General features: G+C 37.4%; 1 protein-coding gene and 1 long non-coding RNA gene across 7 annotated transcripts in view; both read right to left on the bottom strand.

The window, feature by feature from the left end:
• The window catches only part of LOC105384284 (unconventional myosin-XVIIIa), a 172,907-nt gene that overhangs the window by 96,424 nt on the left and 60,966 nt on the right, over positions 1–15,517 (bottom strand). For all 6 annotated transcript variants that reach the window (XM_048626289.1, XM_048626288.1, XM_048626290.1 and 3 more), the window contains 2 exons: positions 1,289–1,471; positions 97–276 (listed from right to left, as the gene is read on the bottom strand). In XM_048626289.1, the coding sequence (XP_048482246.1) occupies positions 97–276; positions 1,289–1,471 (363 nt within the window). The remainder of the gene's footprint in view (positions 1–96; positions 277–1,288; positions 1,472–15,517) is intronic.
• On the bottom strand, positions 12,248–13,213 carry LOC125489681. Its single transcript, XR_007267168.1, has 2 exons — positions 12,582–13,213; positions 12,248–12,304 (listed from the first exon to the last, which is right to left on the bottom strand). It is a non-coding gene; the product is annotated as an uncharacterized LOC125489681 (long non-coding RNA).

Genomic DNA, 15,517 nt, shown 5'->3' with positions numbered 1-15,517 from the left:
GCGAACCTGGACCGAAGCACGTGCAGGGAGGAAGCCATTACCAACACTCTATATCCGTCTACCAGGGTTGCATGGATGCTCAGAAGCCCAACTAACCTTGTCAGTATAAATAGGCGCGGTCCTCTTCGGCGGCCCGAGTACCAGGAGCGCATGGCCGGCGCGCACGTGCGGCAGGCCCGCGGCATACCGGGACCTGAGGACGTGAAGAGCGCCGCACTCGTTCAGGCAGCGCAGCGAGGCTATGTCCTCGCAGCGGTCTAGCTGCAGCGGGTTGGCCTGAGGAGAAGAATAAGTAATGAGACTAAACATATAAGTAAATCTGTCAAGTAACCAAAAATAATTAATTATTATTATTTAAACTTAATTAGTTCATTGAAATCGGTCCATCCGTGTGGCGGTAGAGCAATGGTTAGACATGACAAATTAAGAAGTCCTTCTTCATTGGGTGACACAAGTATTTTTTTCATTTCATTCAATGATAATAAAAACCTACCCTTATTTTCTGGTGACTCCTACCCTCTCTATCCCCAGCTAGCCAGGAGCGTAAACTTTTTGGACATCCTGTATAAGGCAGCTCTGTTTTGCTAACAAATCTTTAAGGCGGCAAACTTGAATGCAAAATCAATCCTTCCAAATAAGCTCAGTAAGTATTAACCGACAGTAATTTGTCATGTTATTGTTATCATAACAAACAAAGCCTTTAGACCGTAAAATATCGAAACCTGCCCTGTTATCAGTACTTCAAAGTTTGATCTGGTTTGTTGCACCGATTTGTTTTTCATGTCACAACAGACAGATACATAAGCGGATTCGGTTTTCCGCATATCGATAAGCTGATTCGAAATAGCAATTGAAATATCGTAAGCTATTGTTATGCTATTAATTACAGCTTTGCAGTGGCAGTTTCTATTAATTTCCGGTAATATAAAAGGAGAGGGCGGAGCCCATATTACTAGACATAACTTTAATTAATAACAGTGATTAAATTTAGATTAAGGATACAGATTTATAGGTCATGGAGGGTACTAGCATATTAGATCGAAAATCGGATAATGGCTTTGTAAGATACCTGAAGCGAAACAGTAGCAGACTGCAAAAAGTAATAATTGAACTAAATATGGGATATTACGACAGAAATCCCATCCTTTTTGTAGGCTCATATCAGGCAGAGGACTATTACACGTTGTTTGTGGAATATAAGTAGATTAAGGAGTAAGCATATTATACCTGCAGTCTGTCATAATGAGCTCAATCTCTATCAATCTCCTCTACTAGCCCCTCAACTCACCTTCTCCAAGTCATCCTCGTCCACCGTGATCTCCTCTCCGGTCTGCACGACCTTGACCTTGGCCCTCCCGGGATCGGCGTCCTCCAGCCGGGCCACCGCCGTGAAGCCGCCGCGGTGGGCCAGCCACATGTGGCCCGCGCTCAGCCACTCCTTCTCGCATGCTAGCTGCTCTTCAGATTTGGCCTGGTGGAGGAAAATATTTGGTTAGGTTTCTGGAGGTTGCTTCGATGGTGTTTGGGGGGAAATGGTGGAGCGGCAGGCCGAGTCAGAGGTGGCGGGACGGCCTGGACAAAATCGTGAATGATTATTAAGCTGAAGTTGCACAGGATCGAAAGTTGTGATAGAAAAAGGGAGGCCTTTGAGTGCCTTTGACCACCAGTGGAAATATATTGGAAAAAGGGGGGGGGGGCTTTGAGATATATAGGTTTTAAAAAAAATGATAATGGGGATGTTCATAGACATTATTTAGAAAGACACATTAGACTGTAGGGGAACCCGGGGTAAGATGGGGTCGCGGGGTAAGACAGGGCCCCCCAATAATATGCAAAACTATACATCTTAGGAATCTGAGTAATGAGCCAATAGAAAGGCTTACATGATTGACCTTTAGTGCGCCAGTGACAGCAGGTGTGAGCGCTTGCGTTTTTTGTGTAAGCTCAATTGTTTGTTTTTGCGTAGTGTCCATGTTAATTTTGACCGGTAGAAACAACGTCACAACACAGTAAGTAAAACAGTGGCATTTTTGGTAATTGTGTATTTTATTTAAGGTTTGATACGCTTTCTTTAAATATGTGCAAAATCACTTTAACATCGAAAATAATTTTTTTTATGAATTATTTTTATAAAAAATATAACGTGGGGCAAGACGGGGTATTTTTGGAGGGGCAAGATAGGGTACGGATCTAGCTTAGTTAAGTTTTTTTTTTCTCTAACTCGATATTTGACATTGTAGAAGGGCTCTAAAAAGGCTACAGGGAAGTTGGCTAAAAAGACAAAGCAGATACTGCCTACGAAGAAGAATAAGAACGAAGATGACTGTGTCTACCTCTACTGTGAGGATATCAACAGTCCTACTTTAAATATAAGGAAAAGTGGGTCGGATTTCAAAGGTGCAGGCGTTGGGCTCACACTGAAGGTGCTGGTGTTGACGATAACATCACAGAAAAAGTGTTGTTTGTCTGTTTTGTGCCCCACATATTATACTTACCCCATCTTACCCCGTACATGGGGCAAGATGGTTTATTTCCCATTTTTTACATTTGTTAAAATAAGTCAATTGTCATGATTACTTTTTTGGCAAAAGCTGTGCCAAAGTGTTCGTCATTAAGTTCCTAATGAGCCATAAATAATTGATAACGTTGTGGTTATAAATACCTATTGTTTTTTTAATTTTCCCTTAGCGACCCCGTCTTACCCCGGGTTCCCCTACTCAATCTTATAGGAGTTCGACAGATTAGTAATAGCATAATCTTTGCGTTGCAAATAAACGGTGAGCTGAGAAATATGTTATAGTGGCAACACCTGGTAAGTAACTGTTTTATTTTTTAATATAACCTCGCGATTTGAAAAAACCAAATAGGTTGGTTACTCATTTAAGTATCACTTAGAAGACTTATTTATATAAAACTAGAAAATATAGTTTCTGTCCCACGAACACACCTAATACAAAATCATCGGGGAACAATATCCACCACGACATGTTTAACATAAACGCTGTTGAGGGATTCAATTATGTACAATCGTTTACAGTGCCCATTACGGGGAATTACCGAGGAGTCGCGGTGAAACACCTCTGTACGCCACGGTACAAGTTATGAGCATTTGCGTAATAGCTTCCTTATTGTAGACTACTAGGGGTAAAACTATTTTGTGTAAGCGTTTGAAACTTTTGATGCTTTGAGTACGTACAAATACTGCCTATTTTCTGATGAAAAAGTGAAATGGTTGATGATAATAATTATTTAATTACTACTTATGGAAGACTCATAGTCCTCTGTTCTATGGGCATTAATGTACTGGAATTAATAAAGTGAGAATAAAATAGGATTACACAGGCATTGCCTATGCGGCTGAGGTACGTAAGGATCTATATCCTTACGAGGTTATCATATTGAAGACCAGACCTATCATGTCACAGCAAGTGCTGAGTTAGCTATATTTTAACGCTCTATCCAATATCCCCTCCTTTACACCACCACCCAGAGCCGTAGCCTCCAGCTGCTGCGAGCAATACCAAGAAGAAGCGTCATGCGGAATCGAACCTAGGACCATTAGTGACATAACTACTAGTAGACCTGTTATACCAGGGTAGAGGGACACTTTTCTACTGTTATATCTAGATGCAATGCGCTGCAAAAAAGGAGAGTCCCCGATTAACGTTCAGTTCGGTCCAAAAAATTTGATATAAGTGTAGTCCCTCACAATCGTATACAGACACACTCTCTTCCATCCAAAGGTTGTCTGGTAGAGATTGCTATAAGCAATAAAGCCGCCTTTTTGTACTGTTTTTTTTTTGTTATTTTTGTTCTTGGTGCAAATAAAGTGTATTGTATTATATTGTCCCTGAAGTTGGCTGCGATCATACTTTTGTACTTTGTCATACTAACCAACTGTCATTTTTTTAAAGAATGAGCCATGGAAGTATAAGGTACGTAAGTACTTATTACTTCCATGGAATGAGCCTATTCATTTTATTTTTGTTTATTATTTTGATAAGGTACAAAAGTGGCTGCCAACTTCAGAACTACCAAGTTGTTTAAACCGAACTGTATCAATTATTTCTTCTATCGTTAATCTGACTGTGGACCGAAACCCTACTCCTGTCCTACTGCTCTGTTATTCCATGATGCTGTGATACGGACCAAGAATAATCATATGTGGGGTGGTGACATCTCAAAATTACTACAACAATCGCATCACCTATCGACATAATCCTTCATAAATAGCGTGAAGATGCATCGCAAGGCAGTACCAAGGTGCCAATCTCATGACATTACCCCCCATTAGTGACGCCAAGTGAAACTTGTCATGGGAAGCTATATATACCTACTAGCCTCCGAGTGACTCATTATTGAATGGATTGGCTAAACAGCACCATTTTACATAGGTAGGTATTTCAGAATTTATTTATTTTATTCTTTCGGTACTTTCGTTTCTGTGTCTGAGTTTGATATAATGTTTCATAATTTTTTTGGGTCCAGCCAGACTCGTCCCATTCCACACTCGACCCGGCCACACTCGACCCGAATTTCTAAAATACGATAAGGTCTAGGTACTTTTGTTAAAATGTATGAAATGTACTGTCAGTCACAAGAGTTTTTTTACTGAAATTATAGTTAGGTGTTTTATGTGCTGATTAATTCAAACAAAAGTAATAATTTGTACTTTTAATCATTTATTTATCATTTTCTATAAACATTATTAGTAGGTAACACATGTTTTGAATTATAAACGTAATAACTAATAATAAATATTAACAAAATAAGTAACTATTAATAATAATGTGTGCTAAAATAACAGTTACACAAAATATCTTTATAATGAAATATGTATAAAATCCTTTTTATAAAATCCGTTTGCTGTTTATAAAATTATAATTACTTCGCAGTAGCCCTTGCTTATCAAATGTATAAATTACAATACAAGTAAGTGCGCGAAAGAGATGGATGCAGGCCATCCAAATCTTGACCATTGTTATCGATAACCCGTTTATTTCAAGCTAAAACAATGAGAAGGGTAAACTACCTCTCTCTGTTACTGAGGTCAAACTTAGGCTAGTTTAGTCAACATATTTCTTAAATTTAAGTGATAATCACTTTATATGCAATCAATTAAGAAATCCATAAACATTTTCTGTCGACTGTACTTTGCGATAAGAAAAAAAATACAAACAAAAATGAACCTTATCGAAATTATGAAATTCGGGTCGAGTTTGGCCGGGTCGAGTGTGGAATGGGACGAGTCTGGCTGGACCCATTTTTTTCAGCAATTTTGAAAGGTCAATCTTTGATTATAATTCGGAATCAACACACAAGTGATGTTAATCATACTATACCGCATTCATACATATAATTGAAAACCTCTAACAAACCGTCTGCAAATTCAATAAAAATGGGGGTTATAATCAAACGTAATCTTACATCTAATAAGATAAAATAAACATGTGAGATACAGTAGATAAATCGCAATAAAACAATACGCGTACACAGCAACCTTGTAATCCCAACCTTTGACACCCACTGCGAGCTAAAACAACTCTTTACGAAACACATTCTATCTTCCTACCTGCCGGTAAATAATCATAGTTCAGTCAAGGTTAGAATACTAACACTGTAGAAGCAATGCAATTCAATTACACAAATCGAAAACCTCTCCATAGTTAAGAACAAACAAAAAGTCGAATGTAAAACTCGCTTTTAGATTGAAAAGCTTTATTCATGTTTAAGAGTTATTAACGTCTGCCCACACACGGGCAATTTCTATAAATACAAAGAATACCCACAATCTGCCGATTGCGCACACAGCCCATGCCATGTAGGTACAATGCAACCTCATTCTACAATTATCCCACCGTTTGGTATTTCCTTACTTTCCACCGGAAAGTGGCTAGTTTAATCACTTAATCTGTTCTTCGATTGACTTTTATCTACAACGACACAAGTACGGGGAGAAAGCGCAACCAAAAAGATTAAGATTCTATTATTGTTCCATAATTTAATAAAGATAAACAAACTAACAATAGACAGACACGCTGAAACAGATGAGGAAACGAAATAAGCCGACTAGAAAATAAATTGACAAAGATAAGTGTTCGTTGGACATAACTCTTATGTCAAACGCTGTGGATATAAAATCGATGCTTAGGAACCAGAATATAAATATGCCAAGTTCACAGATTAACAAAGAATCGACGAGGAAAGTCAATAGACAAGACTGCAAAAGCAACACCGTAAAGTACCTTATCGGAACGCACAGCTGGTGACCAGCAGATTGTAATTTAGGTTGCACAGTAGTTTGCAAATAGAAAGTCCGATCTATATACTCTTCGACAGCTAACCAACCCTGGTACATCATAAGTAACAAGGCAGCATGATAAGCAAACATAGAGACTAATTGCAAAACAGCAGATACAACTTCATTAACCCAGATGCAATCGTCTCATCCATATAAGTACGTCGAGGTACTTCTAGGACCTTAACTTCGAGTTACCCAGTAAATTACAATAAAAAGTCCACAAAAAGCCACATATACCACGTCAAGAAACTGTAATAAAAGATATAAAAACGGTCGTTGAGCCCCAAAAGGCATACGGGAGTACCAGGGTAGCATCCTGCGCGAGGAGGTATGGCAGTGCAGCCGTGTGAGTACCGCTACAAAGCCATTGTCGGCCTTATACGTTTAGCATGATGGTTGTCCGCACGCTCGCGGCTCCGTGTCTGTCGCATGATAAATCAGGCGGGTTCACTATTTTGTCACGGAAAATTGCAAATCAATTACGGCGAGGTGGGTGGCGGTTCCTGCGGCACCTCGAGACATTTACCTCGGCATCCGCGTCTGTTTTATGCTCCGAGTTGAAAGGTTAACAAGGATAAATATGTTTGACCTAAAACCTGATAACAAATGGTTATCGGCAATTTTGTATTTACGTTTTCGTGACGAGGCTCAGATTCTTAACAATTTATGTGGCGAGGGCGGGCAACATTAGGAAACCATATTTTATGTGTGTGTGCGGTGTTGCGTTACCGGCACGTGTGAAGTAACCCGGAAAACCTAGTTCCGAGCAGACTTTTTAAATTTAACCTCCGGAAATGTGATTTAACGGATCTGCTAACCGAATGGTGCGTGTTACTCGTTCAAAGGGGCCCATGTTGTTTAGGGCACGAGTTTTATAGCTGGTTTTCGAAGCAGGTGTTGTCTAATGTGGGTCAGAGACGCAACTGTTGCGTTTACGCTGGAGCATCGAGAATCGTGTCGACCACTTGACTCTACATTAGCACCTATTGTTGGGAAGCTGTCACCATGACCCGACCTAGAGTCGATACCTCGAAGGTATAAGTTATACTCAGCCCCATAAAGATTGATACTACACCTAATAAGGAGACTGTAACCAATTATGTCATGAAGTTCAATAGAACCGAGATAGCTAGAATTCCTTCGTGACAGACGCGTTCATTAGGGTAAATGTGTCACAAACTGGAGCAATAATGGGTTTTAGGTGTACTGCAAGCCTTATTTGGAAATCAACAAATGATACAAATGTTTAGATTAACAACTAGTGTCACAATAATTCATGTCTCCGGCGGCGGCGGGCGGAATGCTCGGTGGGGCTGGTCCCACGGCGGCGCCGCAACTCTATCGTGTACAATAATTATTGTGCTGCCATCGTAAATACCGCCTTTCTACCCTTTGACGCCAAAATCTCGAGCGGTTGACACTAAGGTCGCGGACTTTACGACTGTTGGACAATACGCGATAAAGTTCTCCAGTGCCGAGACCAGATCTGTCGCTTGCTTCCTCCATAAACAGATTAGGGCGATACCATTTTGAAATACATAGATGCATAAACATTAAAGCGGGCTTCTTATTCGAAACTTTGGCCAATTATTTTCAAGTCCCTATTATTGGGACCGTTTGGGCCCTTAATTGCGTCTATGGCCAGTAAATAACAACTTCACATAGAAGTGCTAACAAAGCGTTTGTGCACGACGCCAAATATGGCCCAGACATTATTGGTAAAGATTGAAAGGTCGATGCACTTTCAAGTATAATAAATGGATTCGCGCTTACTGAAAGCCATATAAAGCTAGAATCAATTACCCTTTAAACTGTTTACACTATCGAAGAAGAGACAAGAGGATTTTCGTGGGACAAAGTTAAAGTACATAAACATATATCCGTGTACTCTAGGTAGGTACATTTCAAAAGTAAGTAAATAATGATATGCAGACTACAAAAGATAAAATCTTTTAGGAAACATACTTGATCGAACTAAGCATAAGCCATCAGTAACAACTATGCGGAACGAAAGTAGTTTAGTTTAGTAGTGTTGTTATTTCAGCCAGCAGTAAAAAATCTCATGTAATAAATCTCTCTTTATTATTCTCTTTGTATCTGTGTATGTGCATATGAGAGATAAGTGAGAGATAGAGTCTTCACATGTCAAACTTCGTGTACGTTCCATCGCAAGCACACATCATTATACCTCCACAGCTACTGTATAACAGTCAGTGATTAAGAGAACCACATCCGTCCGCCAAGACTAACACTAACTCGAAGAGAGATATTTCAACAAATTACATACTCATCAAGTAATCACACAAGAAGGCATTACAGCAGCGAAACCGATCGTTGACATAGAAACAAGATGGCGGGAAACTAGTCAATATTAGATTTGTGGTCGTGAGAAAATAACTGCTCAAAGAGTTTCGCCTCACATATTAGATTGTATTAGATTTGTTATCCAACTTGTTATTTTTCTGGGATATTTTGTTTGTTTAGCTAAAATGTATAATGTTGCAATAATATTTTTGCCAGAAATCAGCCATATTGATAACTAGAGTTCGGTTGGGGCCCTTTAGAATACTAGCGGTTGCCATCTTGCTTTAGTTTGGCTTTAAGGTTTGGCCGTGAAGGACATCCGTACCCTAGCATTTTTTTATTCACTTTTCTACTAAACCTTCCACAAATAATTTTCTAAATATTTCCTGTTTAAGTATATTATTTATGTAGAATTTCATTATCCACAACATAGTTACACTATCTTTTTAAAATGCCGTTATAATGATATATGCACAACGCATATTATTATTTGCCATGCAACCAATACGTAATGACCATCTTTAAAGTGAGATCATTAAATCATTATACAATTTGCGGGCATTTAGCAAATTGTCGCAGATCAGTCGCCGCTCCCAATCTGTCAATCCGCTGTTTGAAAAGAAGCATTTTAAAATTATAAGGTTTTTTTACTTTTTCATTTTAGAATTAACTTTATAAATTGAGCAAAACCCTTATTAATAAAATTAACAACATAATTATTGTCACTTGTAGACTTGCCAAAACATTTAAATATAATAATAGTAGAATATAAATCATTTGTAAGAGTGAATGAAGTCAAATCCATTGAAGAAATTTTGTGTCCACATACATAAGCTACATTCAATCAATGACGCGGCCAACAAGCAACAAGGCAATAAACAGCGTACATTTAGGAAAGAAAATGCAATAAAATTGATTCATTGGGGACTGCTGAATAGAAAGACAATGTTTATGGCAGACGTTGAGGCTGACCTATTGTTGCGACAGCATCGTGGATGTCTCTTGAAAACCGTACGAATCTCGAAACAAGTACCTACCGCACACTAACCAATGTTTTGACCCACTATTACTGAATATGTTCTTTGTTTTAACTTTACCCTATTATTATTATAAACGTGAAAGTTTGTAAGTGTGGATGGAGGTTTCTTACTATTTCACGGGAACCAATTTTCATGAAATTCCGCATGAGTAAGCCCCTGTAAGTTACACCCTGGATACACAGGCTACTTTTTTATCCCAGAAATACCACGAGAAACCCTGGCGAAGAGAAGCTAGTTTTCAAATTAAGGTGTTTTAATTGATAATACCCTGGCGTGACACGTAACAATAACAATATAAACATGTCTATGTGATATCCCTAATATACGATCTGCACTCAGCGAATGTAAAGGTTCAAGAGCCCACTTTATATTATGGAATTTTGAATCGACGTGCTTCATCATTGCATAACATTCATCGCAACCTCCGTGGGTTGATTGACTCATACCAGTGAGCTGGTCAGCACAGACGCAGGTATAAAGAAATAAACTTGCACAAAACCAACACATTTTATGCTTAAGTAAGATATAAAATCGCTGTGCATAAAGATGTAAAACACAAAGTTAGGCATACCCAGAATAATAAAACAAAGATAATCATAAATAAGATCGCCAATAAAACAACAATCAGCGGTAAAACAGTGGGGAGTAGGCCAAAATTGTAGCATACCGGCCACGCGACATTTAAAACACCATCGTTATACTGACGAAAACTATGAAACCGCAGGAAATGGGGAAGCGTGCTGGCATCCCAAGACGATAGAAACATAAACAAACTGAGATGGTCACCGATAGGATTAGGAAACACCATGCGTGATGCATATTCAAATCCGTCGGATTATCTTCGGAAATATCATCAACAACAGAAGTAGACGAGTCCGGAAATGCTTCACGTCGGCCGAATGATAATGAGGGTATTGTGAATGTCATTATTACTGTGGATATATGGAATGGAATAGTTACTAAACAGAAACCTATGAATGGATTATTGCCTTCGAATAAAGTTATCGATTTTAGATTAATTAGGGAGACAATTAGTTTTACAGTAATCACTGAGATTACACAGAAAAGATCAGATTGCATAATATTAAAGAAGTCTCTTAGCGGTTGAAGAACCACTTCCTACAACGCAGCAATCTCTCATTCACGAACACCAATTCCAAGTACTATTACTTCAATAAATCAAATCGAATTATCTCTCAAGCCGTTCAAAATATCCGCCCTGTTTATTGAACTCGCTGTCGATCGACACCCAACGTTGTATTATTTGGATAAACGCCTATACTATCATGCACTGCTTTTACCATACCATCGTTTGGATCAAAAATAGTTCTAGCGTCGTTGAGTTACAGATCAGAGCGCTGCATATTAAGTGTACCATCTAAGTTTGCAGTTCAATTGTGCACTTACCCAGTTGATGGGCAGCTGTTTATTTTGAGAAGCGATGGTTGCAATTGCGAGACTATAAATGTATCTATTCGTGTTGGCTTTATGATTTGTTTACGTCGGTTAGAGTGTTTATCTTTCATGGCGAATACAATAAAGCCAGCGCATTCACTTTCGCTGAATCTTTAGATTAGTAACTGCAAGCTATGTGTATATAATGATTATTACGTATTTTTGTTTGTAATAAAAATATGGAACGATTACTTCGAAGGGACGGTGGTAAGAGCACTGAATTATAATCAACTGGCATTACAGCCAAACGTTTTGCTCGACAAAGACTTTTGGCCTGAGGTAATCGTGTTCCGTCGCTACAAGGAGGTGAGACAGATTATAAGGGCCATTATTTTATTTTGGGTACAATTGGACATACTTTTACAGATATTTTTTTCAAAAATAAACTTCTTATTAATTAACCTTTCAATATTTATTTATGTTAATTAACATTTATATTATTCATTAAATACATTTGCAGCGATGTTTTCTTGCTATTTCTTAAAGTTATTGACGTTTAATCGAGGAACCATGAGAAAAAAATACTACTGCGTTACTTTCATACAAAATTATGTTTTATTGTTAGGAACATATATTTTGGTTCGTAAACATATACCAGATAAAAAGTAAGAAAAAAAACATTAATCTAACAGTTTAAATTACAAAATATTCTCAGTTTTGTTATTCATTCTATAATAAAGTTTCCCACTGCGTTACCAATCAATAAGTTTTAATGCAATACTTTTCGAAAAAAGGACAAAATAATCATAATTTTTTGCTCAAAGTTTTAGAAATAGCTCAAAATAAGGTGAATTATAATTATTATATTTAGTTTAACATTCTTTCTGATATAGAGTAGCTAAAATGTTTGTGAATACTCTCAGGAAACGAGGGACAAATAGATAACGCTGTGGTTAATTGGTAACACAGTGGTATCTCAATCACAATCTTTATACTTTCTTCAATTAAAACTAATCATAATGTGAAAAAAACTATCAAACTAAAATTAACAGAACTCTTTGTTTAATATCAAACATTAAAATCGCTGAAAATATAACAACTTAATAGAGATATAAAGTAAATTTACAAATATATGAATGATCCAAAAATGTCCTTACAAAAAATATATTAACAACTTAATACTAAGAAATATTTCTCGTTTTTTTTGCCTATAAAGCCGTTGTTTTTCAGCCGCTGTTTACGCCATTGAGTCTGAAATGTTATACTGTAACAATATAATATGCTCAAATGTTATATTTGTACCATAAATTGAGTAACAGATACCTGAAAACTATAAGGAAAACCCCTGAGTTACTATAGCTACAACTGCGTTACTGAAAAAGTAACGAAGTGTAGCGGTAACGCAGTTGTAAAACAATAACCTATTTGAAGTTAGTACTTAAATGAATACACATACATGGGATATCAAAATGCCCTAATAATTGTTACTAATTATTACATATATTGCATGAAATAAAATAATAAATATCTATAAAACTCACCGTATGTCGCCGGTAACTCAGTGGCGTCACAATAAATACACGCGCTTCTCTCCAGGACTCTCATCCGAAAGACTTGGTCATTTTATCCGTCCCGCTCTCCTTCCTGCTTTCCGATACAAATACACAGCCATTCAAATGATCTTAGGTGTAAGAAAGTGAAAAAAAGTTTATTTATGATTGAATTTCCTAGGGTAACCTAGTGTAGGTGTATTTTTGCTTAGGCTTGGGGACTCGGCCAGGAATATTAATTGTCCCATAATATGTTCATATAAAATCATGAATATTACCGTGAAGTAAAGTTTAAATAATGACATATTCGTTATAATATTCAAAAAAATTGTTTCCATTATATTTTTTTACACACGTTGTGCTTGTTTCATATGACTCGCTCCGAGGGACAGACAATTTTTGTATGAAAAACAATTGCGTTACCAAAAACAACAACAGAGTTACCGTAATTTGTAAATAAATAAAGTATTTTACATAAATTCATTATATTTTCTGTGACCGGTGTCTTATTTAATTGCTACAGACGGTAGCTATATTCCTGAATTTCAATATTTAATTTTTAAAAAATGTTTCTTTGTAGGGGACCGATAATGGTCCCTAAAATAAAATAATGGCCCATAAAATAAAATACCCTGTGAGCAAGTAATAGTTACCTATGAGTTAATTTTATATACTTTTATAATAAATTTTGTCAGCTTCCCATTATGCCCGAATATCGGATATAAACATCCCTATCAGCTTGCTTCTACTTTAGCAACCCCCCGCAGAACTCAATCGGCGGATACATGCAGCCCACAACCACTGCAGTACGGCTACATAGATGACATTATAATGAATGTAGATTATTGCAGATTCTATGCACGGACAAGGTGTCGCGGGCGTGAGCATTGATCGCTGTATCTCAATGGAGGGCGTGGGCACACCTCTGCAGCCAGTGCTGCGATCACAAGATTCTCGCACCTCCGTTAACGTTGCGTATCCTCAACTGTCACTTTTGGAAGGTGACGTATAGATTGGAACAAAATTCTAACGTTAGCGATGGAATTTCGTTTGAATCTATACGCCAAATTTGGTTCGTGATCGCTAAATCGTAAAATTTCTATGGGCAAAAGACTATCGTATCTATACGCGTTCGATACTAATTATTACCATAGAATAACAAGTACAGTCTTACTAGTACTCGTTTTTCTATGCTGTTACTAACGTCGATAAGTGACTCCTGATCGTAATGTTTAGTTCCAAAAGACTACATTGGCGCTGTTCTTTTTTCATATGTTTGTGTAGTATCGTACGACGCTAGCGAATTGCCACGTTAGCCCGTGATAGGCCTACAGGCAACTACACATAGAAGGTTACGTACAAACACAAAATGTAGAACACAATTTGTTAATGAAATGGGGATAATTGAAGGCGACCGACTGTAGTGTATATCAGCTATAGTATATATATATAAGCTATGCATGTAAAGTGTCATGACAGCTGATAGTGTCATGTATCAGCTGGCATGACCAAATAACATGTATAAGTAGTGTAACTATCGGTCAGTGTGCACGTGGCGGCAAACCAACCTTTCCCTATAAAAGGCCAGCGCAGAGGCGACCGGCTCTCAGTCGTTCGGTAGCCGCCACGGAGGCAACACCTCCCGACGTACCTATGTAAGAGTATGCCTAAGTACTGAAACTATACATACCTGTAAACTGTACTTATATGATTGAAGAGTAAATAAACATATACATTATATACAAGGAGTATCAATTCTACATTGGCGACGAGGGTAAATATATAAACTACATTGGTACTACACACCAGGTAAACATATATGTATGTGTGTGTGTATATACATATATATATATATGTGTGTATATATATATACGTATATAAGAGTATATAAATACTTGTGTGTTTTATCACTATATACAAGCATATATACGGTATATAGTATATAACAATGCATATAATTTATATAAAAATAGTATATAAGCGTCATAATGCATATGGGCAAATACATGATATGTATATAAGGGTTATATACTGTATATAGCATATCTATGGTATATTATCTATAAAATTAATAAATATGATCAATTTTATCCTATATACATGTGGTACATAACAGAATGTATGTTTCATATGCATTATGTTGAGTTTAATAATCCATATAAAGAATATGCACGTGTTATTTTCGGTAAAACTTATAAACAGAAGGGAAGGATCAATCGTTATTGGATATCCTGGTTAATGGAAGTTCCAAACTTTATGGTCGTCCTGCTTAAAGGAAGGACTAAACATTATGGTTATCCGAATTAATGGAAGTACCAAATGTTACAGTCGTCCTAGTTAATGGAAGGACTAAACGTTATGGTTATCTGAAGAAATGGAAGGACCAAACGTTATGGTCGTCCTAGTTAATGGAAGGACCACATGTTATGGTCATCCAAGTTACAGGAAGGACCACTTGTAATGGTTGTCCTAAATATAGCAAATTATTGAATGGAAGGTCCGAATATCATGGATGTCCTATATAAATTTTAAAGAAAACCTTTTCTTCGGATATAACACGTGCATAACCTATGAATAAAATAACCATAGAATCTGTTGCATTGATATATTGACCTACATTATTGATATATATTTTATTTTAGATTCAAGATGTCAAATCTACCACCATTGGACAACTTTGATTGTGATGGTGATCCCTCTGGCGTAGGCCTAAAATGGGAGAAATGGAAGCGTGGGTTAAATATCTATTTGGAGGCAGCCAATATCGATAAACCAGAGAAGAAACGAGCTACGCTACTACACATGGGTGGTCTCTCTTTACAAGAGATATATTACAACGTACCTGGCGCCCATGTAGAGAGCAACGAAGACCCAAACACCGATATCTACCAGATTGCCGTAAGCAAACTAGATGAATATTTCGCCCC

This window comes from Plutella xylostella, chromosome 16, assembly GCF_932276165.1.
Source record: "Plutella xylostella chromosome 16, ilPluXylo3.1, whole genome shotgun sequence".
NCBI lineage: Eukaryota > Metazoa > Arthropoda > Insecta > Lepidoptera > Plutellidae > Plutella > Plutella xylostella.
This window is presented reverse-complemented; position numbering and strand designations above follow the sequence as displayed.